Source organism: Dermacentor variabilis, unplaced genomic scaffold, assembly GCF_050947875.1.
Source record: "Dermacentor variabilis isolate Ectoservices unplaced genomic scaffold, ASM5094787v1 scaffold_13, whole genome shotgun sequence".
In the NCBI taxonomy this organism is placed as follows: Eukaryota; Metazoa; Arthropoda; class Arachnida; order Ixodida; family Ixodidae; genus Dermacentor; species Dermacentor variabilis.
Window position 1 is genome coordinate 13,857,690 of NW_027460291.1, and position 27,674 is coordinate 13,885,363.

Genomic DNA, 27,674 nt, shown 5'->3' on the forward strand with positions numbered 1-27,674 from the left:
ACTGTGAAAATGTTTTGTAGCAATACACTCAATCTGAAGGCCTCCGGGTGGGGTGTTGATGCACCAAAACAACCTAGAACATTAAAGGTGCTCCATGGGCTAGATTTGACAGAATCAAGAATCGGGGGGAGACAAGCTACAGATACATAAATTTAGCCATTCTAGATTTTTTTGGTGAGTGCTACAGGTGTTTCAATTCCTTTTTTGCTGATTTTCTCAGAACCCATTTTTCACGTTTCTTTCATGCACCAACAAGCATAATTGTATTGACACGGATGTTTTATCTGTATCTGGTTACCGTATGTCACCGGCTAAAAAATTTTTAAACGTTATCGCTAGCTGCAGGATGCGCCTGAACGTATCGGAAGTTTCGCGAATGTTATCGATCTGTGGTCGACGAACCCTGTTAATCTGATTGCATACGCGACAGGAATTGTGTAGTAGTTTCTGGAAGGCGCGCGGGCACCAGCGAATAGGCTGTAACTTTCGGCGAGTGATGTATGCAAACCGACGCGCTTGACCCGCAGATGAGATTTTCGACGATTGCCGGCATTGCTCACCGCTATCTTTGCGATTGAGTCTGGACTATTTATTTATCGTCACTACTACAAGACGATATTTCCAACACAGACTTTTTCAGTGATACTTTGCACGCCTAATTATTACATACTTGGCTGTGCACTGAGCTACCGAAAAATGAAAAGGTACAACCGTTTTTGATATATGGCATCGTAGTGCAGGTGTTTGCAAAGCGATTTTGCAGGCAGACGATGCGCGAGCACTGATGTCGATATTTTGTGCACTATTGTTACTTCAAAAATAAAAACAAACTCTTACGGCAGGCGTATATTCATTATTCAAACGTGTTTTTTTTTATATCTGAAAAGCTCATACAGATCACTAACTTATTGTTTCAAGCTTAGTTTACAGCAGGCTGTTTTACGCCGGGCTTTGACGGATGAAGACAAAATAGTCCAGGAACAGTGCGCCGCAGCTGTGGAGCGAGCTTCGGCGAGCGTCAGAGCTTCTGTCCAGTGGTTGCGTGCCCTCTTCCTTCTACCAACGCGAAACGAAGCGTTCGCTTGTTGGCGCGCGGAAGCTTGCCGACGCGTGCCAGTGGTTGGGGCATAAGAGAAACGTCGTCGGCGCGAGCATGCCCCACTATACGAGCGCGCGAAGCAGCCGCTAGGCGTCGAAAACGAGCCGAAGAAGCCCAACTGCGAAAGCAACAACGCGTCGATGCGAGACGGCAACGTAGATAGGGTGCCGAAGCTCGCAGACAGCGGCTTGTCAAACGTTTAGATCACGCTGAGGCTCCTTACGTATTGCATGAAGTCTGACCGCTCCGACCGTATGACTTAATGCATTATGAAGAGTGCAGCAGGCTTTCGCCTTCACGTGTTACCTGAGTGTTACATGCTGCCTAACTTTTTTTATGTAGTTTCTCTTACCAACTCGGGTGATTTTTTGAGTACCTTTTCGCGCAATGAAGCTCTCTCACTGGCAGAATCATACACCGGTTAGATTGGCGGGAGTACGATGGAAATGACTTCATTTACCATCTTGATTGTTGTCACTATAAGCCAAGCGTTGTACTTTTCTTTTTTGTGAGATTTATTCATTTAAAATCTGTTATATACACAAAGTACGTCCAATCTGCTCTTTCTTTTACGAACATGGTTTTTCTCGCGGTTTCTCCGAAGCGGCGCTTGTTGTTCATGAATATATGTCCACAAAGTGCCCTTTTCCGTGTGTACGTTGGATCAAATAAACGGCGGTGATGCCGTCGTAAGTGTGAGCACAACAGAGAAACTTGAGCTTCAGCTTATGTTACGGTTGCATCTGATTCATCACGGCCGCACAGAGCCATGTTGGGTCTCCAGAATACCCTGATCGACAGTCTCCTATATCATCCTGAAAACAAAGTCTAAAATGCTGCATTTGTCTTGTGCTTTTCTATCCATCTGGATGAGTTTTTTCGTCAGGTGTATAGGTGGCCTCTCCACATAGCAGCTGCCACTGACACTGTGGGCTCATAGGTGAGAATTAGTCAACCCCACGCCGACGAAGGCATGTGGTTCGAGTTGACTAGAACTGTCACACTATGGATCCATCCAAACACTTTCCCTTATAGTCACCGCGATAGCGCGCTTTGACCAAAGACCTCTCACAGAGGAACTTATTTTAAAATACCGCCATCACAAGCCATCGCAGCAGAGGGCGACGAGGGCACTGTTGCGGTTTTTGAGGGCGACAGAATTGGACAGGCGGCTGTAGCCTGAACAGATTTTGATAGTGCGGCAAGTGTCACTGTGCTGTGCGATGACAGTATTCGGTGCCAGTGACCGATTGTGATTGTGTGTCTACGCTCCTTCCTTTCCTTATCTCTACTTTGTTACCACTTTACCTCCCCCTCCCCTCTCTCCCCAGTGTAGGGTAGCCAACCGGATCTTTTTCTCTGGTTAACCTCCTTGCCTTTCCTCTCTCTCTCTCTCTCTCTTTCCCTTATAGTGCGCAGAGATGTATACCTTGGGCGCTATAACGTAAAACTGTTCCAAACTGTTTTATCCCAATTTTGCAATCAGCCCTCCGCGATTGGTCAAAATCATTTTTGGACCACCCCCACTTGACCTGTCTGTCACGCCATGTCACGTAAACCGCGATAGCTCCCCATCTGATGTGACGTGCGTACACGCTGATTATGCATGATTTGACCAAATACGAAAAAAAAAGTTATTTCTGATACGACGCCTATTCGTCATTAGCCCCCTGGCTATTGGTCAAAAGTTTTCTGGCTGCACCCACTTCACCTGCCTGTGACGCGAAGTCACAAAACCGCAAGAACTCCCCGCGCCAAAGAGACGTTTGCGCATTAAAGATGCATTAATCTGCCGAACAAAATTGAATTTTCTTCTGAATAGCCGCAGGCTGCCCCGTTCCGAAAGGAATAAAAGATGGCTGCCGCCGATCACTCAGGCGCTGGCTACTCGCACCTGCCGGAGGGCATGGGTTTATTTGCGTATAATGAAGCTTCTTGCGTGGCCGTGTAACATTTTCGAGAACTTTTGGCACGTTTACGACTTTATTTTGCCAGCTCTTCATTACTGAGGATCCGTTTTAGCGTTATTCTTAAGCTTCCGTTGCATGCAGCCGCGATTTTCGCCCAGCCACCGCAAGCTACGTAAGGGAACGCGGACCAATCGCAGACGCCGGAACACCTTCTTCACCCGGTTGTGGACATTCATTGCAGTGGCTCGGCGTTATCGAATCCCTCTACACTTCAGCGTGATCCTCGCCTCCTGTCAGCCAATTGGACAAGACAAGCCACTCAGTGTAGACAATATTATTCGTTTTTTCAAGCAAACCAAAGCGATGCCAATGAACGAGGAGAGCGTTTGATTGGTCTGTTCGGACAACCTTGCGGGTGACCGCCCGGGGCTTGCGTTGGCGGTTACGCAAATTTGACGTCAGGAGATTGGAATAGCAACAGATTGGAATAGTTTTACGTTATAGGGCCCCTTGTGTGCAACAATCTGTTGTATTTTCTTGTTTGCGAAAGCAGACGCAAGTTGTCTAAATGTGTCAAATTGCAGCATTGTTTCAAATCAATGCAAGTTAATTCTTGGAACATTCTCGTCACCAAATTATCGCGTTTGATGTGCGCGTTCTCGAGGCAAGAAGCAAATGAACCAGAAGCAGAAAAAACGTGCTTCCGTGCCAAGTGCGAGTCGGTGCAGCAGCAAACGTGAAGTGGGCTTACACTAATGACCTCTTCTCGAAAGCCATCCAGAAACACTCGTCGCAGAAAACGCTCGCAGCGGTATGTGGCGCACACACTCTGTGGCGCCCCCTACCAACAGTGTCCCGGATTGCTCTCACACCGGAATTCGGGCGAAAGTGGTGCTGAGCCGAATCACTTGCCAGGAATTCCGGTACAGCAGCGGCGTCACTTGTTCTCGCGTCGAACAACACGAGGACCGCGCAAAATGCGGCTTCCCGATCGGAGCCAACAAGCAGGCCACGCGTATCTCAGCGTCAGCACCGCACCACTTTTCGTGTTTTTCTTTCTCTCGTCCCTCGCTTCTCGTGCCCTCTCCCGGATGCCAAAGCTAAGCGACGTAGCGGGAGAGGGTGGTGAGTTACCGGCGGTAGCTCGACGCGGAAGACCGGTCGTCAGCGACGTCGGTGACGTTGGACGGGGCGCGCGCGACACGGTCGTGCCGGCACCGCCGGCTGCGGGTCACACCGCGAGTCTCGTGCGCGAGAGACCGGTGGCCGACATTTTCGGTCTCCTACCCTGGGCGATGAATTATTCAGGACAGCTGAGCACGAGCCGACGCGCGCCTGCACTCGAGGCGGAAGAAGCGTCCACACGTGCCGGAGGGGAAACTGCATCGCTGGCGCGCTTTCCTGAGGATGCCGTCTTACAAGACCGCCGCATTAATCGAGAATGGAGTGTTCTTCCTGTCCCCGAGTAGCTTGTGCGTTCACCAGGCACCTGTGTTGCCCATGTCGGGCGCACTTCTGGGCACACTCCACATTTGCATCGCGCTTTATGCAGAGGCAAATCCGGCGCTATTTCACACTTCTGCAAAGAAACCAGCAAACATGGCACTGCGACACAATTTGCGCCTGTAAACACCTGTTTATGCACTTGGCATCTGAAACACACACCGAGCCGCATATTCTTGGAAAACATTTGCGGGGAAAGCTGAGCCAAGTGCAAACGCTTTTCAGAGACTGCAAAAGAAAGCCTCAAGCGTCACCCTGTGCCGATACATTTGACGACGGTAGTGGGCACTACGAACAACCGCAAACTTGTCGCGCCGGTCGCTTGCTGTACACCTCGTAATTATTCCCGAGATAGCAGCAATCAGGCGAAGCTGTTTTTCGTCTTGTGACACTGGAAGTTGTATGCAGGTTACCACACCACCGTGTCGACAATTGTGCCTTCTATGCGTTTATGTGCTCTTGCAGTATAAAAATCCAGGGATACTGAGGTTAGTGACGCAAATAAAAATTTTGGAAAACAAATAAGGAAAAAAAGGAGCGGTGCTTTGGCTGTACTAAAGATTTCCGAAGTGCAGTAAGTTATGCTCCCTTTGTACCATCAGTGCCTGCGAAACTTTCCTGCGAATAATCTTACATAAAAGTGAATTCCATTAAGTGACAAATACGTTCGACGGGGGAAAATACGGCGAAGTGCATCCGAGCCGCTTCATCGTAGTTTGTTGGTGATCTAACGGGATGATCAAGTGGCCGTGTAACAATCATGGAAACGTGTCTAATCGCCCACAATCGGGACTATTCTTTTGTTCAGAATCTTTCTTTTGTATAACAGTGGCTCATTACGAGTCGATGCCTACAGTATTGTAAGCTTATCTGTAAGTGTTTACTGCCGGTCATTCCATGGCAGCTTTGTGCAGCAGGTATCGCCATAACGCTGGCATGGCAGTGAGAAGAAAAACCGGGTGTGTGTTGGAAAGCAAAAAAGTGACAGCCGACTGCGCAAGTAGCGAGTGCTGCAATGGAAGTGGTAGTGCGATATTGAAAGAAGAAGCAACAAAAAGTAATAAGAAAGGTGCAAGAACCAAAAAGGAACTAGGTTCGGTTATTAACACTAAAGAAAGCTGCAATACCATAGATGCAAAATCCGCAGTGACATTTAAGACTGCATACGTGTGGGAACGCGAAAGCATGATTTTAGTGAAATAGGCCACTCGTCTCCCACTCCGAACGCCTGCGTTCGACTCCCACCCACACCAAAACGTACCAACCTCTGTTTTCAAAGAAACTAATTTACATTGTTTACAGGAACCTCCGTGAGAAATTTCACTGGATTGCGAGCATTTTCGACGACTCAAAAATGATTTCGCCATCGCCAATTTTGCTACAATCGTTCCGCACGGCGCCGCCGCCGCCGGATTTTTGTGTAATGGGGCATATAATGCTCTCGCACTAATATTTAGTGCAACGCGCGGCACACGTCTGGCGTGCGTTAACGCATGCTGCAGCGGGAGCGAAAGTATTGCAATCAGACACCGCAAAAGGAGACTCGTCATACACCACACAATTCCTACATGGCCGCTGCGAAGAACAATCCGGCGTGGCGCACAGGGCAGAGCTGCTCCCGGAAAGGGGCTCCTGCGCCCATGACAGCGAGCTCTTTGAAAGCAAGGCCTTCCTTGACGTGCATGGAGCGCGTGACCATCGGTGCTGTGACAACTGTCCGCCTCTCACGGGGACTGTTTTCTTGCGGAACTGACCTGTCTGGTCGGGAGGGGGTGTAAGCTTTTCCACTGCTGCCGCCCGTGGTTGCTGCATGAATGGGCAATGCAACAGCTGGCATTTCCGCCAAACCAGCTGCCAGACAAGCGGTACGCTGCTTGACCATAAGGAATTACACACACACACACACACACAAATATATATATATATATATATATATATATATATATATATATATATATATATATATATATATATATATATATATATATATATATATATACACACAGCCAAGGATCACTTTCACCGGGTTGAGCGAGAGTGGCAATGCGGGGTAAGGCTAAATGAACAGGTAGCAACACTAGACGGAACGATGCATAAAGCGCTTACGTTTCCAAAAAATCCTGAGTAGCACATTCAACCCAACCGCAGTATTTTCAGCTTCTCACACCTGAGGTTCATTAGACTGCTTAATATTTGGCATGCTCATTCTTTTACGCAATAATATTGCTGAAAACTTCGCCACAGCCATATGCGTAGATTGTTTTCGTATAATTTGACGACATTTATTTAACGGTCATTAACGTGGTGAACTTATATATAAGGTCCCGCTGTGAGCGAAGCCTTGATAGATATACATTCATTTTGGCTGCCTGTTAGCGCCTGAACTGAAGGGCACACAATAAACCTGCCTTACTAAATTCCGTTTTTGTAACAGAGAAATTTCATTGATTCTTGGAAAACCAAAATCCAGTTCACCAATACATTGCGCTCTCATATTAGCAGTGTTTGCTCGGGTACATTTATTTATTGGTAAAGAAAACACCATCATCATCAGCCTCTCTTTATGCCCACTGCAGGATGAGAGCCCCTCCATGCAATCTCGAATTACCCTGCACCAACTGATTCCAACTTGCGCCTTAAAATTTTCTAATTTCATCACCCCACCCTGTTTTTCGCTGTCCTCGACTGCGCTTTCCTTTCCTTGGCACCCATTCTGTCACTCTAAGTGTCCACTCGTTATATGTCCTACGCATTCCATGGCCTGCCCAGCTCCAATTTTTTTCTTAATGCCAATTAGAATACCGGCTATACCTGTTGGCTCTCTGATCCGCACCGCTCTCTTCCTGTCTCTTAACGTGACGCCTAATATTTTTCGTTCCATCGTTCTTTGCGTGGTCCTTAACTTATTTTCGAGCTTCTTTGTCAGGCTCCAGGTTTCCGCCCCATATGTTAGCACCGGTAGAATGCAGTGATTGTACACCTTTCTTTTCAATGAAGGTGGTAAGCTCCCCATCAAGATTTGGCAACGCCTGCCGTATGCACTCCAACCCATTTTTATTCTGTAAATTTCCTTCGTGGGATCAGGGTCCCCTGTCAGTAAGTGACTTTGATAACCGTACTCCTTTACAGACTCTAGAGGCTGACTGTCCATCCTGAACACTTGTTACGTTGCCAGGATAATGAAGATGATCTTTGTCTTCTGCATATTAACCTTTAACACCACTCTTACATTGATCCTCACTGCTATGCCTTTCCTCTTTAGTACCTTCAATACTTCTTCCAAGCATGCAGTAAATACCATTTGAGAGATCGTGTTTCCTTGCCTGACCCCGTTCTTTATAGGTAACTTTCTACTTTTCTTGTGGAGAACCAAGGTAGCTGTGAAATCTTTGTATATATTTTCCATGATATTTCCGTATGTCCTGCACTGCTTGATTACGTAATGCCTCTATGACTGCTGGTATTTATAATGACTGAAATGCCTTTTCATAATCAATGAAAGCCATATAGTGAGGTTGATTGTACTCAGTAGATTTCTCGAATACTTGATTGTTGGCATGGATGTGAGACATTGTAGAATATCCCTTCCTCAAGCCAGCCTCTTCTCTTGGTTTACTGAAGTCAACTGTTGCCTTAATTCTGTTGGAAACTATCTTGATGAATCTTTTATACAATATTGAAAGTAAGCTAATGGGCCTATAATTTTTGCTTCTTTCCCGTCTCTCTTGTTGTGGCTTAGTATAATGTTGGCATTCTTCCAGTTCTCTGGCACACTTTAAGTCGTGGGGCATTGCGTATAAAGGGCTGCAAGCTTTCGAGCATAACTACTCCATCTTCGAATAAATAGACTGTTATTCCATCTTCTCCTGCCTGTTTTCCACGGGTCATGTCTTGCAAGTCCCTTCTAACTGCTTCGCTAGTTATAGAAGGGGCATCTGTATCCTGTTCATTACTTCTCAAAATGAAGTTAGCATGGCTGCTCTGGGTGCTGTGCAGGTATATATAGAAATTTTCCGCTGATTTTGCTATATCGTCGAAATTACTGATGATATTAGCCTGTTTATCTTTACGCACATATCTCCACTTGTCCTATGCCAAGTTTTCTTCCTACTGATTTCCTGCTGCGTCCATTTTCTACTACTTCCTCAGTCTTTCTCACGTTATAATTTCGAATATATCTTACATTCATCTTGTTGATCAGTTTTTACAGTTCCGCAAATTCTATCTGATCTCTTGATTTGGACACTTTCATTCTTTGTCGTTTCTGTATTAGGTCGTTTGTTATTTGGGAGAGCTTACCTATTAGTTGCCGTGCCTCACCTCCCCCTTTAAATGCTGCTTCAGCAATCAGCCTAGTTACGGTTTCATTCATTACCTCTATGCCATCTTCATCTCTCTGTTCTAAAGCTGCATATTTGTTTGCAAGCGCCATCCTGAATGCGTCTGCTTTTGACCTTACTCAGTCTAGGTTGGCCTGTTTCTTCTTGACTAATAATACTCTTTCTTCCTTCAAATTGAGGGAAATCCTAGACCTCACTAACCTATGATCACTGCACTCTGCTGGGATATAGCAGAATGTATGAGAGCGATTTCATTTCTTGTTTCTCCATCAGGGCTTTGCCAGGCCCACTTCTTGTTGCTATGCTTTCTGAAGAAGGTATTCATTACACGGAGCTTGCTCCTTTCTGCGAATTCTACCAACATCTATCCTCTAGTGTTGTCGAATCTATGCCGTAGTTTCCAATTGCTTGTTCACCAGCCTACTTTTTCTGCACTTTTGCATGGAAGTCGCCCATGACTAAAGTATATTGAGTTTGCACTTTTCTCATTGCTAATTCAACATCTCCATAAAACTGTTCTATTTCTTCATTATCGTGCCAGGTGGTTGGAGCGTAGGCTTGTACTACCTTTATTCCATACCCCCTATTCAGTTTTATTACGACTACTGCTGCCCTCTCATGAATGCTGTAGAGTTCATTAATGTCGCCCGCTATATCCTTATGGACTACAGCTCTTACCCCGTATTGTCTCTTATCTGGAGGTCCTCTGTAGCAGAGGACGTGGCCGCTAGTAAGCACTGTATAAGCCTCACCAGTTACTTTAATCTTACTGAGGCCAATAATATCCCACGTAATGCCTCATAGTTCGTCAAGGAGTCTTGCGAAGCTAGCTTCACTAGAGAGGGCTCGTGTGTTGAACTTTGCTAGGTTCAGTTTCCAGTGGCAGAGCATTCGGATCCAGAGATTCTTAGCACCCTCTGCCGCGTCGCAGGTCTGACCGCCGCCTTGGTCTGGTGCTCCGCATCCGCTAGGTACTGTGGGGTGTAGGTTAATTGTAGGGATCATGAGGAAGGTAGTGACAGAATACTGCACCAGGGAGGCCAGTTCCTATTCTGGTGAGGGTATGTCTTTTGTTTAGGCTTAGTGAGCCTTCCTGATTTGGTTGCACTGGGACTAGTAAGTCTCACTGGCTCTTGGAATTTTTTTTTTTTGCCGATGTCAGGCGCCACCTTAAGCCTGAAGATGTGGTGTACTGGAGGAGGATTCGAGCTTACGCTTATGTTTGTGGCCGCCAGCACTCTTCAAGCGGCCCGGAACAGTTCGGTGAACGGGCAGTGTGGCCAGCACACGCACCAGGCTTGTCGGGTTGACATCAAATAATTCGCCTTGAAATTTGAAGCTTACCACTGGGGTCATTATGACCCCGCTAATTAACGGGCGAGGAGTACAGATGGTTGCTAGTGCTCAAGCCTGTCATGACGGGACTGATGGTAACATAATTGGTGCAGAAAGAAATGCTTATACGGATATATTGCCGGCCAGGTTTGGCAGGCTAACCCCACCTGTAGCAACGTCACCCCCATCACCATTTACAAAACGACTAAGTGCCTTTATTTCGATACTAATTAGAAAAAAGAAATAAAAGTGGGAATAAATATGTCATAAGACCCCAAGGCAAGGCGAGCAGAACCCGCAGGTCCATCGCGATGGCATGTGATCTCGAGGAACAGTGTGGCCAGTGCAGTTCTAATGCTGCAGTCCATAGGCTCAATGTTTGCTCCCTCGATAACTGGTAGCGCCTAAGGTCGACGATGCCATCGAGCGCTAACCAATCAGCAAACGCGCGCTCCCTTTGCATAGGTTCTCTGTCGAGGACAAGTAGACCTTTTCAAGCAGCCCTGAAAGACAAATGCAGAAAGAAATCTTGGCTACCGTCTGGAAATGTTATTACACAAAACTTAGATTCATAACACCCATACGTGCATGTTTCGCTGCCTATCATACTTTGACCTCGTATCAGCGTTCATTGCTTTTACTTGCTTCTCCTCAGCTGATAAAACACGATGATGCCTCGCATCAAGTCAAGAGTTGGTTTGAAGATTCCGACGACCACATTACGACAAAGGCGAAATGCACAACAACGCGTATACTGCACTTTCTGAACCCGGTAACAAATCATAGGTTGCGAACCTGAAGGCCTGGAGACTCTAACTACTGTGTCTGTCACAGCACAAGTGGCGGCTCAATAAGTTAAGGATAATCAGTCAGCATGGCCACAATGATCAGCGCCAACGTTTCTATAAATTTACCAGCTTCATAAGAACACACGTGGAAACCAAATCGCACAACAATTTAATGTTGAAGCTGCTTACGGATGAAATCAGTTCAAGTCGTCGAACTTGCTCCAGCGAAGCACTTTGTTCAAAGTAGTCACTGCACATGTAGTGTGAGCCAACGGGGGGGGGGGGGGAGGGGGGAGGTTGATGATATCCAAGTGGTGGCAGACGCTGTTCTATAAACATGCGAATACAGCCACAAAACAACTCTGCGTGAAAATTCCAGAAAAGAATTGCATGATGTCAAACGTCATCAGCCTAGTTTTGCGTCCACTGCCAGATGAAGGCCTATCCGGTCGATATGCGGTTACCGCTTCCCTGCGCTAGCTGGTTTCAAGATGCGCCTCCCAATTTCGTCATTTCATCACCTCGCCTAATTTTCTGCCATCCTCGACAGTGCTTCTTTTCCCGCATAACACACTCTGTATTTCTAATGGACCACCGATTATCTGCCCTACGAGTTACACTGCCCCAATATTTCCTCTTAAGGTCAGCTACCACTTACTCCATTTCCTCTCGGGTCTACGCCGCTCTATTCCTGTCTTTTAACTTTGCGCTTAACATTTTTTATTCCTTTGCTTGTTTGCGCGATTTGCCAGGGACAGGTGCCACATTTCTGACTTCTACCACCTAACAGAGTGTCAGGACAAGCATGGAAATTCAGGCTATTTCACGCATACAGAAACACACGCTGTCAGACATTGAGCAGAAATACGCAGCACACCAATAATGCTACTGCCGTCCACAGCAGCGCACGCCCAATAGAATTATGCACTAATACTGCTCAATTTACTTTGATATGGCAAATCATAGTGCACCACAAGAATGAAAGCACGCACCATCGTAGTCCATCAGTTGTGGCCCCTGGCCAATCGGCCGCAGTGACACGTTCTGACGCCGAACCGCGTTAGCTGGAGCGGCGCAGATATACATTTGTTCGTAAGCCTGCTGCCGCCCTATCGTTGAAATGCCTTCTTACGTCGGCAGTGGCGATGGCTGTTGAAATTTTGTGTATTTGCTTGCGCTTTTTGTTGGCGTAAGTACTAAAGTTATCGCCTCATTTCACACACGCCTGTTTTGGACTGCACCACTCGTCGTTGTAGCAGCGGGCACCGCAAGCTTGCTGACCTTACGAATGGTTTTAGCATTGTGAATACACTTTTTTCCTAAAAATCTTTCTCACGTCAAACTTCGTTTGTAAGTAAGCTGTGTGAATTTCGCCCCTCTTGGGTTTCTAGACCTCCGACCACCAGAAAGGCCATGATCGCTGAAATACACTCAAGAGTGAACGCGGACTGAACAAGGATGGTGATTCGCGCGGGAAAGTCCAAGTATGATTGCGATTGCTTGTAGCTGTTGCAGTTGAGTGAGGAAAGGGGTCATTCCGAAATATAGTAAATCTGTGAAATAAAGTCTTTGACCCCGTCAGAAGTCGAAGGCAGTTGCACTAGTACATGCTACTGCGAACAAAAAACCTGACCAGTCAAATAGTGAAGCAAATAACAAACGGGTGATTGTGCCAAGAGGAACAGGAGGGTCAGCTGTGTGTACATTGCATTTTTTTTTCCGGGAAAAATCTTTGTTATGCCATCCCCCCCTCCGGTAGCGCCTAAGTGGCAAGCATTTTCTTTTTTGTGCTTGAACAATTAATAACTTGAATGCAGTGAAAACATGGCAGTTAAAATATTTTCTCACGCGTTTTCCAAATGGTGAAAAAGTTGCTGTATTCAGTGTTCTCGTGGCTTATCAGGGGAAGCAGTCAGATCTGCTGCTTTAAAGCTAATTGCTGGAAAAGGGTCGCGTGACATTGGCAAGCAAATATAATTTGGGTTTGTTAAGATTTGTATGAATATTGTGTGATAGAGACTTCGAAACAAAGCAGCCCCATCTTAAGTTGTTCCAAGGTTAGTTGTTTGTAGATAGAAAGAGAAAGACACATTAGGACAGCATCTATAGGTATCGAAATTGGCGGCCTTCCAATGTATATAAAATCGCTCATTGAGTCGGGCAAACTTCTTAAATAAGCAAAACGTATCAGTGGAGCAGCTTCGCCGACATATTTGTCGTGCCACTTAATCGCATAGGAGTAAGTTGTACATCAAGTCAAAGCAACTTGTGTTGTTCAAGAGAGATGGCGTCTGACGCTGGAAGCCGCGACCGACATGCGCGCACACGTGAATGTAACATTTGCTTGTTGCATTCAATGGGATTTATATGCCGATGGTTCGTACATCTGTCCTGCGCAGTGGGTGGCCAGAAATCTGATGACTTCCAGTGTCCGGACCAGTTTGGCTTTTACCCGCACCACAAGAGCTGCGACAAGTATTACGCCTGCAGTAACGGCACCGCGTCCCTCAAGACGTGCGGAAACGGGCTGGTCTTCGACGACGTCGACCCGCTGAGGGAGAACTGCGCCTACCCGTTCTCCGTCAACTGCGGGGACCGGACGGATCTCGGTGAGAGTTTCTACATCTTGCAGGACAAGAGAACGTGGCGTCATTCTAGCTGATTATCTTCAGTATTGAACGTGTCGGCCGCTGACCAGACACCACAAAGATCAGGACAGATAAGAAGGGAGCACTCGAAAAATTCGTCTGCGTTCTAGAATACAAGTGCTCAGATGTCTGTCTTCTGTGTCGTGTCCTTCCTGCGCCTAACATGTTCAATTCTTGTCTCAGGGACTACGGGCCCCAGATATTGCACAGTTATCGTTGTGCATCTGCTACAAGCTTCACTGCCTACCGGCCAGGATAATTTTTTTCTCTAAATAATTAGCTGAATTTACACCGGTTATTTGCGACAACCCTGCAATGAAAATACAGTTATTTAGTCATTTGCACAGGTGAATAGTATACAACAGACCTCTCTAGGGTGCACAGTTTCCAGAAACCTGTTCGACAAACTTAATGTTCCTATTTACTCACATGTGGCACGAATCCCTAAATGTGAACCTACTTCGCTCATTCTAGAAGGGACCCTTATGTCTAACATTCTACCCTTGCAGAAAAATTCTTGTCAGTACAGTAATCGTACCGAACTAGTGTGAGTTCCAACCTAAGTATAAAAACGAACAGTGATACGTTGCTCAGGATCGTGCCACGCGCTTCGTATTTGTTAAATACTCGATACCTAGTATATAATACTGAAACAACACAACTTTTTAAGCAAAGCGAGCCTTCAACACAGTCAGAACACTTTTGCCTCGTATATGTGAAAAGTAGCTTTTTTTTAATAAGCGTATTCATCGCCAAAGATGCGTACCTGTAGTCAACTACTTTCGCTGCAAAACGAGGCGATGAACGTTTAAAGATGAAGGCTAAAATGCTGTTTTTTGCGAACACTGGTGCGCGCCCGCAGAGCCGCCGATCAGCACGCCCAACTGCCCGCGCCTGTACGGCATCTTCCCGGACAGCCACAACTGCCGCGTGTTCTTCTCCTGCTGGAACGGTGAGAGCTCGCGCTACGAGTGCCCACCTGGGCTGGCATACGACAACGACCAGCGCGTGTGCGTGTGGGCCGACTTGGTGGACCGCTGCGACCAGCGCGAGGTTGCTGAAGGCTTCGTGTGCCCCGACCCAGCCGAGGTGGACCAGCCGGGCGTGTTCACCCGCCATGCTCACCCGACCGACTGCCGCAAGTTCTACGTGTGCATCGAGGGACAGGCGCGACCATACGGCTGCAGCCTTGGCACCGTCTTCAACGTCGACTCGCTTCAGTGCGATGACCCCGAGAATGTCCAGGGATGGTGAGTGCGTTACAACTGGGGCCATTATCACCCCGCTAATTAACGGGCGAGGAGTACAGACGGCTGCTAGTGCTCAAGCCTGTCATCCTTTCGCCATTGGTGTTGCCCTACGGAAGCTCCAGAATAGTTCCGAGCTCTGCTTTCGCCTCGTACAGAAATTTCTCTGGATGAATAGAAATCTGCAGCTGCTTGTGCACGGCTGAGGTCTGGGAAATCGTCGCCTGCTTCGATTTATGTGCACCTTAAAGAACACCATGAGATCAAAGTGAATCATCTTGTTGCTGCGTCTCTCCTGTTGCCCGAGTGCTACTATGGGACCCCGCCAAACACTGCATATATCGACATTACTGTCCCGTGGTGCCGCATATCTGAGAATTTAGCCCCTACGATGTCCATGTAAACGTACTATGAAATAGTGGACAAACATAATGGCCGCAGAAACTTTCGTTGAAGGCGTGCCGAAAGCGAGGCTAGACCTATGCCATGCTGCAAGAGTAGCTGATACGTACCAGAGACAAAATTAAGTGTCCATATACCGTATTATTCTGCAAAATATAGGCAACTATATGCATTGTGTTTGTATGCGTGTCTTTGTTGTGTGTTTACTTTCAACGCCTATTTTTTTATAAGCCGGCAGGTTCACTCAAATCAGGTCGCTGCAGATAAATTATCTGTCCAAACAAGCCTGATTTGGAAGAAAGTCAACATAAATCCATTCAATAATCGATCTACCCACATTAACTTTACAGTTACGCGCTTGACGGCAATTGTTTACATGGGACAGTTGAAGAGTAACAAAAGGCAAGTTCTTTTTCAGCTTAGAAAATGTAGACCCGAGTTCCTCGCGTCAAATTATTCCTATAATTTCCCTGATTGCGAACACGGCACCGCAATGAGTGGCTCATTGGGCAACCGACCTGTGACGTCGAAGTGTGGCGTAAAATAAAGGTTCGCCATACCGCGCTATAAAGCGGTCGTTCTCGCCGCTCCTTCTGAAGTTACCATGTTTCCAATGGCCAGTTTCGTAAACTACTACTGAGCTCGCTGGAACAAGTGCGACAACAGCTTCATTTAACGCCACACTTTTAGCTGACGCATTTCTTGGAAGGATGCCCATGTATCAGCTGTGCCGCATAACTAATCACGTAATTTGAACGAATAAGTTGACACCAGATATTTCGGCCTACATGGCCATGTAGAGATGTAGAAGATTCACTTCAACATTAAAATATACGCATGGTCCCTATACCGTAAACCTTTTCCAATATGTAATTCTTCCAATCTCCTGACGTCAAATTTGGGTAACTGCTGACGCAAGCACTGGGCGGTCCCCCTCTGGGTTTTCTAAACAGATCAATCAAATGCTGTCCTCGTTTGTAGGAGGTCACTTTTGTTGGATTTAAAAATCAATAACATTGCCTGCACACAGCGGCTTGTCTTATCTAATTGGCTGATAAGAGGCGAGGAGCACGCTCATGTGGAGCGAGATTCGATGAGGCCGAGCCACTGCACTGAAAATCGATAACCGTAGGAACAGGGTGCTGCGGGCGTCTGCGACTGGTCCGTTTCCCCTTACTTAGCTTGCGGTGGCTGGTCGAAAATCGCAGGGGCATGCAACGGAAGGTTAAGAATGCCGCTAAAAAGAATCCTTAGGAAAGGTGGCTGAGCGAGGTCGCAAACGTACCGAAAGAGCTCGAAAACGTTACAAGGTCATGCATACCTATGCTCTCCGGCAGGTGCGAGTAGCCAGTGCCTGAGCGATCGGCGGCAGCCATCTTTTATTCCTTTCGGAACGGGACATACCTCCGGCTGTTCAGCGAAAGATCCAGTTTTGTTCGGCATATTATTGCATCTTTAACGCGTACACGTAACTTTGACGCGGTGAGTTTTCGCGGTTTTGTGACGTCACGTGAGAGGCAGGTGAAGTGGGTGCCGCCCGCAAAATTTTGAGCAATAGCAAATTTCAGCAAATTTTGAGCGTCACGCCAATAATGGCGAGAAAGTGTCGAGTCAGAAATAACTCTTTTTCTTTTGTTCAGTCCAATCATGCATAATCAGAGTGTACACGTCATATCAGATGGGGAGCTATCGCGGTTTGCGTGACGTCACGTAACTGACAGGCGAAGTGGGGGATGTCTAAAAAAGTTCTTGACCGATAGCGGAGGGCGGAGTGCAGAACTGAAATAGAAAAGTTTGGAATAGCTTTACGTTATAGGATCTCATGTGCAGTAAAGTTGGCAACTGGGAAGGTATATAATATATATAAGTTCACTGGATATAAGTATATAAGTTGACCGGTCAATTGAAGGCATTGGTTTTTCTTAAAATGAGGTCCCCCTGGGCCGATAATTCATGTATAGTGATGTTTTTAGAGTAAAGTTCTTATTTTAGAAAAAAACACGTTATAGTGCTGTATACGCAATGTCTCATGACCTCGAGCGTACCGGAATCTTAGAAGAACGCTAACATAATCCGAATCCATAAGAAACGGGACGCCAAAGAGTTGAAAAATTATAGACCGATCAGCTTACTGTCCATTGCCTACAAAGTATTTACTAAGGTAATCACAAATAAAATTAGGAACACCTTAGACTTCTGTCAAGCAAAGGACCAGGCAGGATTCCGTAAAGGCTACTCAACAATAGACCATATTCACACTATCAATCAGGTGATAGAGAAATGTGCGGAATATAACCAACCCTTATATGTAGCTTTCATTGATTACGAGAAAGCATTTGATTCTGTCGAAACCTCCGCAGTCATGGAGGCATTACGGAATCAGGGTGTAGACGAGCCGTATGTAAAAATACTGAATGATATCTATAGCGGCTGCAGAGCCACCGTAGCCCTCCATAAAGAAAGCAACAAAATCCCAATAAAAAAAGGCGTCAGTCAGGTAGATACGATCTCTCCAATGGTGTTCACAGCGTGTTTAGGGGAGGTATTCAGAGACCTGGATTGGGAAGAATTGGGGATAAAAGTTAACGGGGAATACCTTAGTAACTTGCGATTCGCCGATGATATTGCCTTGCTTAGTAACTCAGGGGACCAATTGCAATGCATTGAAAAGCAGAAGAGTGGGTCTAGAAATTAATCTGCAGAAAACTAAAGTACTGTTTAACAGTCTCGGAAGAGAACAGCAATTTACAATAGGTAGCGAGGAACTGGAAGTGGTAAGGGAATACATCTACTTAGGGCAGGTAGTGACGGCGGATCCGGATCATGAGACGGAAGTAATCAGAAGAATAAGAATGGGCTGGGGTGCGTTTTGCAGGCATTCTCAGATCATGAACAGCAAGTTGCCATTATCCCTTAAGAGAAAAGTGTATAATAGCTGTGTCTTACCAGTACCCACCTACGGGGCAGAAACCTGGAGGCTTACGAAAAGGGTTCTACTTAAACTGAGGACGACGCAACGAGCTATGGAAAAAAGAATGATGGGTGTAACGTTAAGGGATAAGAAAAGAGCAGATTGGGTGAGGGAACAAACGTGAGTTAATTACGTCTTAGTTCAAATCAAGAAAAAGAAATGGGGGCATGGGCAGGACATGTAATGAGGAGGGAAGATAACTGATGGTCATTAAGGGTTACCGACTGGATTCCAAGGGAAGGGAAGCGTAGCAGGGGGCGGCAGAAAGTTAGGTGAGCGGATGATATTAAAAAGTTTGCAGGGACGACATGGCCACAATTAGTACATGACCTGGGTTGTTGGAGAAATATTGGAGAGGCCTTTGCCCCTCAGATGGCGTAATCAGGCTGATTATGATGATGATGATGATGATAGTGCTGTTAGAGCGTTGTTTGACACGTGTCTTTGTGTAACAGCTGTTCAATTTACAAATAAATGTCGGTACGAATTTGTAATGTTACGAGACCAGTGTTTCGACCAAGAAAATGATTGTTCTGGCAATAACGACTTCTTGCAATTGGGTCCAAACTGGCTGTAAAAATCAAACAAGCTGAGCTATGCGTCGACTTCAGCTTATGCGGTCTTCCATTGTACAAAAAAATTATTTTAAAAGGTCCTCGCTATGGTTATACTTCCTCAAATGTGGTCCTGGTCCCACTACAGGATTATGCAACCAATTTGGTCCTTCCTGCAGTGTGGGCTCACTACAAAATTATTTTGATACATATCTCCACAACAATGCGCCACTTCGGGACATTAAGTAGGACCAATGTAAGACTCTACAGTTTCTGCGCTGACAAAAACAGTGAAGTCCATAACTTAACTGCTGCTGAACTGATCAGCCATGTTGCGTCGCAGATCGCTTCCCCTGTTTATGTGCTCCCTACAATCTGGAATGCAAAGATTCCGAATCACGTTCATTTATACACCTATTTGAAAGCAGAAACCGCGCTCTCCAGAGTTGTAAGAAATGGAAATTGTAGAAAGTTTAGCTTTGTGCGAAAAGGAGTGTTTATACTTCCCTTCATACTTGAGATTTTGAAGTTTCTAATAGTTCGATCATCGCTTGTAAGTCGGTGAAATACCAGCAATATCACTGAGTCAACAAGTCGACCATTTGCTCCAACAAACATTAAGCTTCTGTCCTACAAAACATTTGTGAGACCTATTTTAGAATACGCTAACACAATTTCGTTTCCTTACACAGCAACTAACATAGCTAAACTTGAAGCTGTACAAATAAAAGCCGCAAGGTTCATTCATAGCAAATATCGTTCTACTAACTCACCTTCACGTCTCTTAGCTTCCTCAGGCATCAACACATTATCGACGAGAGCGAAACAAGGTCGACTAAAATTTCTGTTTCAAATGCTGCACCGTCAGTATAAAATTGATATCACCCGGTACATTTCATATTCGCAATCTAGAATAACACGGCATCAACACGAACATAGCCTAACCGAGTATTCATTTTCTAATGACGCGTTCAGGTATTCATTCTTTCCTCGAGTAATCAGAGAATGGAATGAACTTAACTCGTCATTAACAGCGACAAATTCTTTATCCCTGTTCGTTTCACAACCGGAGCTCATCACAAGAGATTATTAACGATTTCTCATGTTTGTTCCCTGTTCTCTTAATGTTAAACTAACAGTGCTTAGAAAAAAAAAATGTATACACTTGTTTGTTTCCAAATACTTCACGTTTTTGCTTTGACTATGATATGCCCCGGTTGTTGTTCCTTTATTCTGCTTTGTTTAGTGTTCTGTTGTATAGCTTATCTACCTAATCCTTTGTATTTTGTTGAATATTGTTGCTTTTTCATTCTTTGTGTAGCTCACACGTGTATTTATGTCGGGAAAAAAGTGTTAATGCCCGTCTGCTAGGCTCTCGGCTGAGAGCGGCAGTATTGTAAAATAAATAAATAAAATAAATTTGATGTGGAGGGGCAGCTCATCGCGCCTTTGTTGCAAAGGCAGAGGTGCATTCACGACCTGGCTGTCTTAATACGCCAGGTCGTGAATTATGCCATAGAAGACGGAGTACGCTGCAAATGAAAACGCGAGAGCAATTAAATTGCGATCATGAATTCGATTTAATTGTCGTTACGAACTCGCACTTAGGTGAGAAATATAATGCAGCGAATGGCTCAGAGATGCCGCCGCATGGCGCGTGAACTGGATAGCTGGAGAAAATTTTGTCACAACTTGGTATCGAGGAAATATCTTTAAAAATCCTCTTCAGATGATGTCATTAAACTCAACATTTTGGTATCTGTGCACGCGAAATAGGGCTGTGCGAAGGAAAACTGATTTGCGGTTACGCTCAGCCCTGAGCTGTGCAACCTAATGTACATGGAAATAGAACGTAGCTAAAATACAAGTAAAACTCTTAGGAGTACTTAAAGTGGGAGACAGCATTCTCTTGTTCGTGTATATTTTTTTTTCGTCAGCAAAGATGCGGCAGATGAAGAGGCAGAAAAATAAGTCTTGTACAAACAGCGGCATCAGAGGCGTCGACACAGTGAAACATGAAAAGTCGTCTTCTCTCCGCCTTCCGCACCGTGACAACGTTCTCTCCAAATATGTCATCGAGGACTCAATGTGTTCGAGAGCAAACTGTGGGCTTTCATTGAACTATGCGAATGAACAATGTCCCAGAAAGCGCTTAGAAATTCCAAACCAGTTTTATCGTTCAATATGCAACATAAGTGTGTCCTCTTGCTTACTACAGTCCGACCCTGAAGAGCTAGACATGTGCGGCGAATATAAAGTCGCGCTCACCGCAAAGCGTTCACTCGCATGCCTCCACGAGCTCGCCGTCGTGCTGGATTAGGCAAGGGCTGCTGATGCGCGCAGATGGCGTCTGGGCAAAACCGGCTTCCAATGCGAACGTGCGTGAGACTATGTTGGAAGATCAGGATGCTCGGCGTGTACGCGAGCGGGGAGAACGTGGCCTTGTCGATGGAGCTCATCTCTTACGCAACGGAAAGGCGGCAAAGCAGCAGTGAGCGAGGGGCGAAAGCCACGCTCGGAGGCGGCGATCCTTGATCGGGTGGTAATCTGTGGCGCGCGCTCCAACAAGGCGAAAGCGTTTCTCGGGCGTATTCCAGGTAGGCGAATTCCCTCGCCCCGTCGGGTTGGTCTCGTGCCAACGGCCACCGTCTCGGCCGGTCTGTCGTGCGGCGCATACAAGAGAGCGTTCTGAAGAGACCCGTTAGGTAGTTACGTCATGCTAGGCAGAACGTAAGCTGCCAGGAATGAAAAACACTTGTCTTGTTCCCGGTTTAGCATTCTCTATTTTTTCTGTCTCATGTTTCTTGGTCACGTGGATGGCTTAATAGATGTGAAAGTGGGGACGTGGCGGCACCGCCGTAAGACGATGCCGTTCAGGTCGCCGCGTTTTAATGCCTGCGAGAACAATGTGCGCTTGCTTGCAGACATCTGCTGCCGCATTTTTATACGCGAAAACGGTGCTTTGCTTCTGGGTTCCTGCTTGCACTCTGACTGTTGTGCTTGCTGAGAGCAAAAAACGCGACACTTAGAAATGGGCTGAGTGTCCGCGCTCAATGTCTAGTAAACTTGACGTTAATCAGAACATGGACAAATCTACTCTAACGAGTTTGTTTGCACAGGGAAATCAGTGCAAAATTAATATTCAATGGGTTGAAAAAGGAGGTGACCTAAACTTGGGCATGTAATGTATTTTCACCGGTACGTTCCACGTCCGTCTGCCACTGATACCAAAAGGCGTGAGCAGTTAGTGATCAATTGATGGTTTAGTAGATGTCAGGGAACATTAACATGAGTTTCATAATCAGGGCGCCAATTTTTCAGTTTACGTTTTCTTTTTGCAGCCTCTTTCTGAGCTATATATTTGCGTCTCGTGTCCTGTAACATACTAAGCCTGGCTAATCACTTGATATTGCTGCGTTGACCAGCCCTCCACACCATTGCGGTTATGTCTCTGCTTGATGCACTTATGTAACTGCAACAAACTAGAGTGTAAGTTTGGAACTAACATTTCAGGCAATGAGATAGCGAGAGAGAACAAAAAGGGATGCTAATCCTTTCAATGTTACAGCAGGGTCGCTTATTGATCTCACTGAAACTTGACTTGATATTTCACGAACCTTCACCTCTGCAAATCTCCACGTTGTGTACAACAAACGCTACTTCTCCACATGACCTGGAAAGTGCCATTCACTGTCCCGCTTTATACCAGAATACCTTGCACTAAATATATGTAACCACCTGCCTTTTGTTATGTTGAATTTTTTGTAGGTAAGTGCACAAAATCGTCTTTTAACTTCCAGATTTCATCATTTGGGCCAGCTCTGTACCGCCTTTAAGCTGGCCTTCTGCAAGAGGCGGAAATCGGCGCCATGAGAAATGGCAATGAAGTGGAACATCGTCATCAATTGTGGAGTAGTGCGATCCTATAAGGAAAACCTAGTACCGGCTTAAGCGCCAGCGGTGGCTTAGCGGCTATAGAGTTCCATTGCAAAGCACGAGGTCGCCGGATCTAATCCCGGCCGGAGCAGCCGTACATCAATGGGGGCGAAATGGAAACACGCCATTGTCCCGTGCATTGGTGGCACTTTAAGGATTCCCTGCCAGGAAAAGATAGTCTGGAAGAACAGCGTGCCTCACAATCAAATCGTGCATTTGGCACGTAAAACCCCAGAATTCAATACTATCCATTTTTCCGAAACAACGATACACAGTTGAAAAAGAATGTCCTGGCCGATGAATACAACGTAGGACCAACATCTTTGGAGCGCCATTGCTATACAAGCGGAGCTAACCGGCAGGCTACCGCACCGCTAAATAACTTTTAAATTATTCAGTTTGGCCACACCTTGCAACCGAAAATTGAAGAACGGTACTCTTTAGTGTAGCACCACTTTCGAGATGTCTGTTTTTCGAACCTACTACGAAATACACTGACGTTCCTAAGGTCAACATGTACTGTCAAGCTAATAATCACGACAATTCGTACATCGTTTTAGGTCGCGACTTGGGTTTTGTTGGTTTGGTTTTACCCAGGTTGTAATGTGCACCTTTTTAGGTAATCCACATGAGCACAAGTTGCCCGATCTGATGCATGCGGTGCTACAGCTGCACATGTTTGAAGTTAATTAAAATGGTATGAAGTCAGTGGTTATCGTTACACAGAAGGAGCGTGGAATACGAAACCCGCATACATGTTTTTTTTTTTATATCAGTAGCTCTTCCAAATGCTTAGAGTGGCTTTCCAGCGTTGTCTGAGTTTTGCAGGATAGAATTGATTGAGAGAGATAGACGAGTTGTAATTCCTTTCTTGTGGTGAACGGAGTAAGAGGAAGACCTCAAGGCAACTCAACGCATATTCACGGAGTGCTCACTATCAACTGAGCTTTTTACGGCGAAGCTGTATATGGCTAGCCGATTCGCCTGTCCGTCCATCTGTCGCCTGTACGGTGAAAACTCCTCGCGTGTAACCCCATGTGCACGCGCGAGAAAAAAAAAGAGAAAGAGAGGGCAAGGTTGCCTGCCCCAGTAGGGATGTTATTGCTCTCTGTCGAAGTCGAGCGTGAGCGATGCCGTTTCTCTCTTGCTCCGAAATGGGTAGGCCACACGTCATACGTACTCCTGAAGAGAAGGCAGCTTTCGATGAGCAACGCCGTGAGCAGAACCGGGGACGAGCTCGTCTACGCGTTGCCGATGCTGCAGCCCGGGCACCTGAAGAGGCTCGTGCAGCCAAGCGCAAGCAGCCACTGCGTAACGAGGATCCGCAGACTACCCAGCTGTCGTTTAATGGATTGTCCGGATAAATCCAATGAGAAACACCAGGCCCGCACGTTTCAGCTTCGCTGGTTAACGATCGGTTCGGAGTGCTTGGCCGGTGATTATTTCTACTGAAATCACACAAATATATATGCACACATTGAACAGGTTGCCAAAAACTAAAAAGCATATTATATACAGATATAATTTCTCTGAAAACTGAAACATGAAAGATGATCTAGCAACACATATTTTACCCGAATCGTTTATAAACAATTCTTTAATCTCACATTTCACCGTCTTTCTTTACCTAGAAAGCAGTCTTCTATCTGAAAACACTCCGGTGGTGCCCCATTCATTACAATGTAAAGTTGGTTAGAAAACGGCTGATCCATAGAGACGCTTTATGGTTCATTACCATATTATTCAAACAGCGCCCGGTCTGCCCAACGTAGCATTTCACGCATGATAGGGGAATGTCATCAATGGCACCTGTCTGACGTGGGAAAATTCTTTCACGGGGCTTGACAGCGCGCTCATGCGGGCTTTGCCCTGGATCCTTCTGTTCATGGCAGCGCATTGCTTGGCCAGCTTGTGGTTTGCCCCCCCAAAAAATTACATGCAAAAATACCGTGCTTCCTCTTTCTTAAGACGGTGCGACGCAGCTTGCTGATACGGAATGCTAACTGGCAATTTCTTGTACATTTTTTGTACAAGCAAGAAGCACATTTATTCCGCTACTGCCTTTTAAAGATTCTGGGGTTTCACGAGCCAAACCACGATATGATTATGAGGCACGCTGTAGTGGGGGGCTCCGGATTAATTTTGATTACCTGGGTTTTTTTAACGTGCCCACAGTGAACGCCACAGAGGCGTTTTTGCTTTCCGCCCCATCGAAATGCGGCCCACGCGGCCGGGCTTTAATACCCCGACCTCGTGCGTGGCAGCGCAACACCATAGCCGCTATGCCACCACGGCGGGTTAACTAATTAACTGGGCTTTCGCTCAGAAAGGCCAAACGCTACCGTGTCACCATTGCTTTAGTCGCTCTAGTTGCTTCGTGTAGCGTTCCTCATTCCGGTAAGGGAACTACTTCTTCAAGGCGGCATTCAGACAGGAGAACACAACAGCGTTTTGTTCTCACAAAAGTGAGGAATCTGTATCGGCTCAAGCGTTTAACCGACACATGTCGACATTTATTTGTGTGATGTGGCCCGCCAACTTGAAACCGCCTTATACAGTATGTTTCAAAACATTTAGGCACACTCAAGGCTACCTTTTATTTGTCAAAGCTGATAGTAATGTTGATTTCAGGCCAAACAATTACAATGTTTGGCCAGAACACACATAGGCCTGGACACACACAGCACTGTGTGTGTAAGATGGGCCTTTCTGTTGTCCTTGTTCAGCTTGCGCTACAACAAAATAAGATACGCCGTACAAACAAGCCCCTGTAGCTACGCTCGTAGGTAACTAGCATCGCGTACGCAGCAGCAAGCTTCTATTTCTTTAGTTAAAGGCCAGGCAATCTTCTGTGCCAAGTGTTAGATTGAACGATAGAGACTATAAAATGCAATCTTTCAGCAACATTTAACAAAGAATGGGTCAGCGGTAAACGTAAAATCTTTTTTTCTACGATTTAAAAAAAAAGAAACGCATATCCCTGGTAATGTGGTACCCAATATGTTTATCATGTCAAATAAATGATTTGCTATGGGGAACTGTAAATAAGTTAATGGCATGTGTGATGTACGGGTAGCACTAAGCGATTATTTATGTTTCCCCGTATTTACTTTGCAAATGTACGAAATAAAGAGCACCCGCTCTTAAAAACAACGGCAAGCAAAATTAAGAAGGTTGGTTGAAATCTTGCTGATGAAGTTATGAGCATTAGGCATGTAGACCTACAACGGGAATGATTTAACGGCTTATACATTCTGGCACAACGGTAAATTGTCAAAGTAGATTTTTCAGCGAAACGCCAAGTACTTCGTTGTCTGTCGTTATATGGGCTATACGACTGAACACAGGGATTTCTACAGTTATCAGTTTAGCAGGTTGTGTTTCGCAAGCTTGAAAGTGGCAGGTTTGTTTTATTAAGTGATTACAACAACATTCGGGAAACGTAGTTTTGATGAAATTTGCCCGAGGGAAGTTATGATAAACGCATTTCAAACCTTCATGGTGCGCTTGTGTACAACGATACTACACAATCAAACAAAAGCGTACGCCAGCCAATTTTCGCAGTGTCCTTTGATCCATGTTGTACTTACCATGTGTTGTAATGCGCAGTTTATAGGCGCTTAAAGAGTTCCAAGGAGGTGCGCTTTTAATTTTTTAACTTTCTGCATTGTTATCGTTCGTCTGGTAGTCATGGCTGACATAGTTTCATCTCTCACCTGCGCAGTGAAAACTACTACGGTGACCTGGATGTGAAAACGCTGAAGAAGGCCCAGACGCACAAGAAGGGCAGTCGCCAATCGTCGTCAGACGAGGCCTCGTCTTCGTAGTAAAGCAATGAAGTCACACCACGAGTGTCTACTACACAACGCGCCCACCCGTCCGAATTCTGCGCTGTGCCTGCTGCTCCTCCCTGCAGGACTCTGATGCCCCCCCCTCACCTTACGCCCACCTCACGCCCCTTTAAGGGACCCAAGTCGCACGCTGCCGCTTCATTCGCGGTATCTTCACCAACTCCTGTCGACCGAGAAACGCCCGCAGTTTATCGAGTACCCAGGAGAGCCGGCTCGTTACGCATGCGCAATTTGTCTTTGACGTGTGCATTCAAGGTGATGACTATGTCTGGCGTGTGCTCCTCTTTATGCGCAGATGGCTTTACTGTGAGGAGCGTGCATGTGAACGTATTTTCTCAAACACATGGAAACTCTCTAGCCATATAGAAATTTCGGCTGCTAGCGAAATACTATTAATGCAGAAATGCTTAGTGACTCGGGAACAGGCCACGGGCCTCCAAGAGACAAGGGAATGAAGCGCGCATCTGCTGTAATTTTGTGGGGGTGGTGAGCACGTTTTTCTGTCCCCTAATGCTTGCACTGGAGGAGCTTCAGTCACGTACCATTTTTGAAAGTGCAATCACACACGATGTCCTATTCAGATAAGAAATAAAAAAGTAAAGCACATGTGTCTAGAGGGCATCATGATTACTCGCCCAAGTATTGCAATACCGAGCGCACATGGACGCTCGATTTCGGCTGTATTTCACTTCCCTTTCCTCAATAAAAATATCTCTCCACACAAGGACAATTCTTTATGCCCCGCTTTGGTTTGTTTATTTGGTTGCTTACATATCAGCCTTTCTGTTCCGAATTACCCAATAGCGCCTCTCGTGACGTTCGACGCGCTTACGCAGTGCGCGGCCCGGGTTGACACTAGCAGAAGTCTCGGCACCGACCCAACGTCTGCTCCTGCAGCAGCCCTATCAGATCAACATAAATATGATAGCATAACGAAAAGTTTACTACAGTGAGTCTGTCATGACAATAACGACATTTTCACGTACGGAACGCTTTGAAAACAGGCGCCTGAATTGTGTAACAAGAAAAAGTGATTGCCGAAGCTTCTGCCTACGCTGAGGCGAAGCTTCTAGCTACGCTTTTTTAGACG

The 27,674-nt window shown here is 46.0% G+C and overlaps 1 protein-coding gene across 1 annotated transcript in view; it reads left to right on the plus strand.

Annotated features, from left to right (window-relative positions):
* The window catches only part of LOC142566795 (protein obstructor-E-like), a 67,301-nt gene extending 39,980 nt beyond the window's left edge, over nucleotides 1-27,321 (plus strand). The window contains exons 2-4 of the mRNA XM_075677679.1: nucleotides 13,375-13,584; nucleotides 14,486-14,873; nucleotides 26,458-27,321. Of these exons, the coding sequence (XP_075533794.1) occupies nucleotides 13,375-13,584; nucleotides 14,486-14,873; nucleotides 26,458-26,560 (701 nt within the window). The 3' untranslated portion in view covers nucleotides 26,561-27,321. The remainder of the gene's footprint in view (nucleotides 1-13,374; nucleotides 13,585-14,485; nucleotides 14,874-26,457) is intronic.
* The last annotated feature ends 353 nt before the right edge of the window (nucleotides 27,322-27,674 follow it).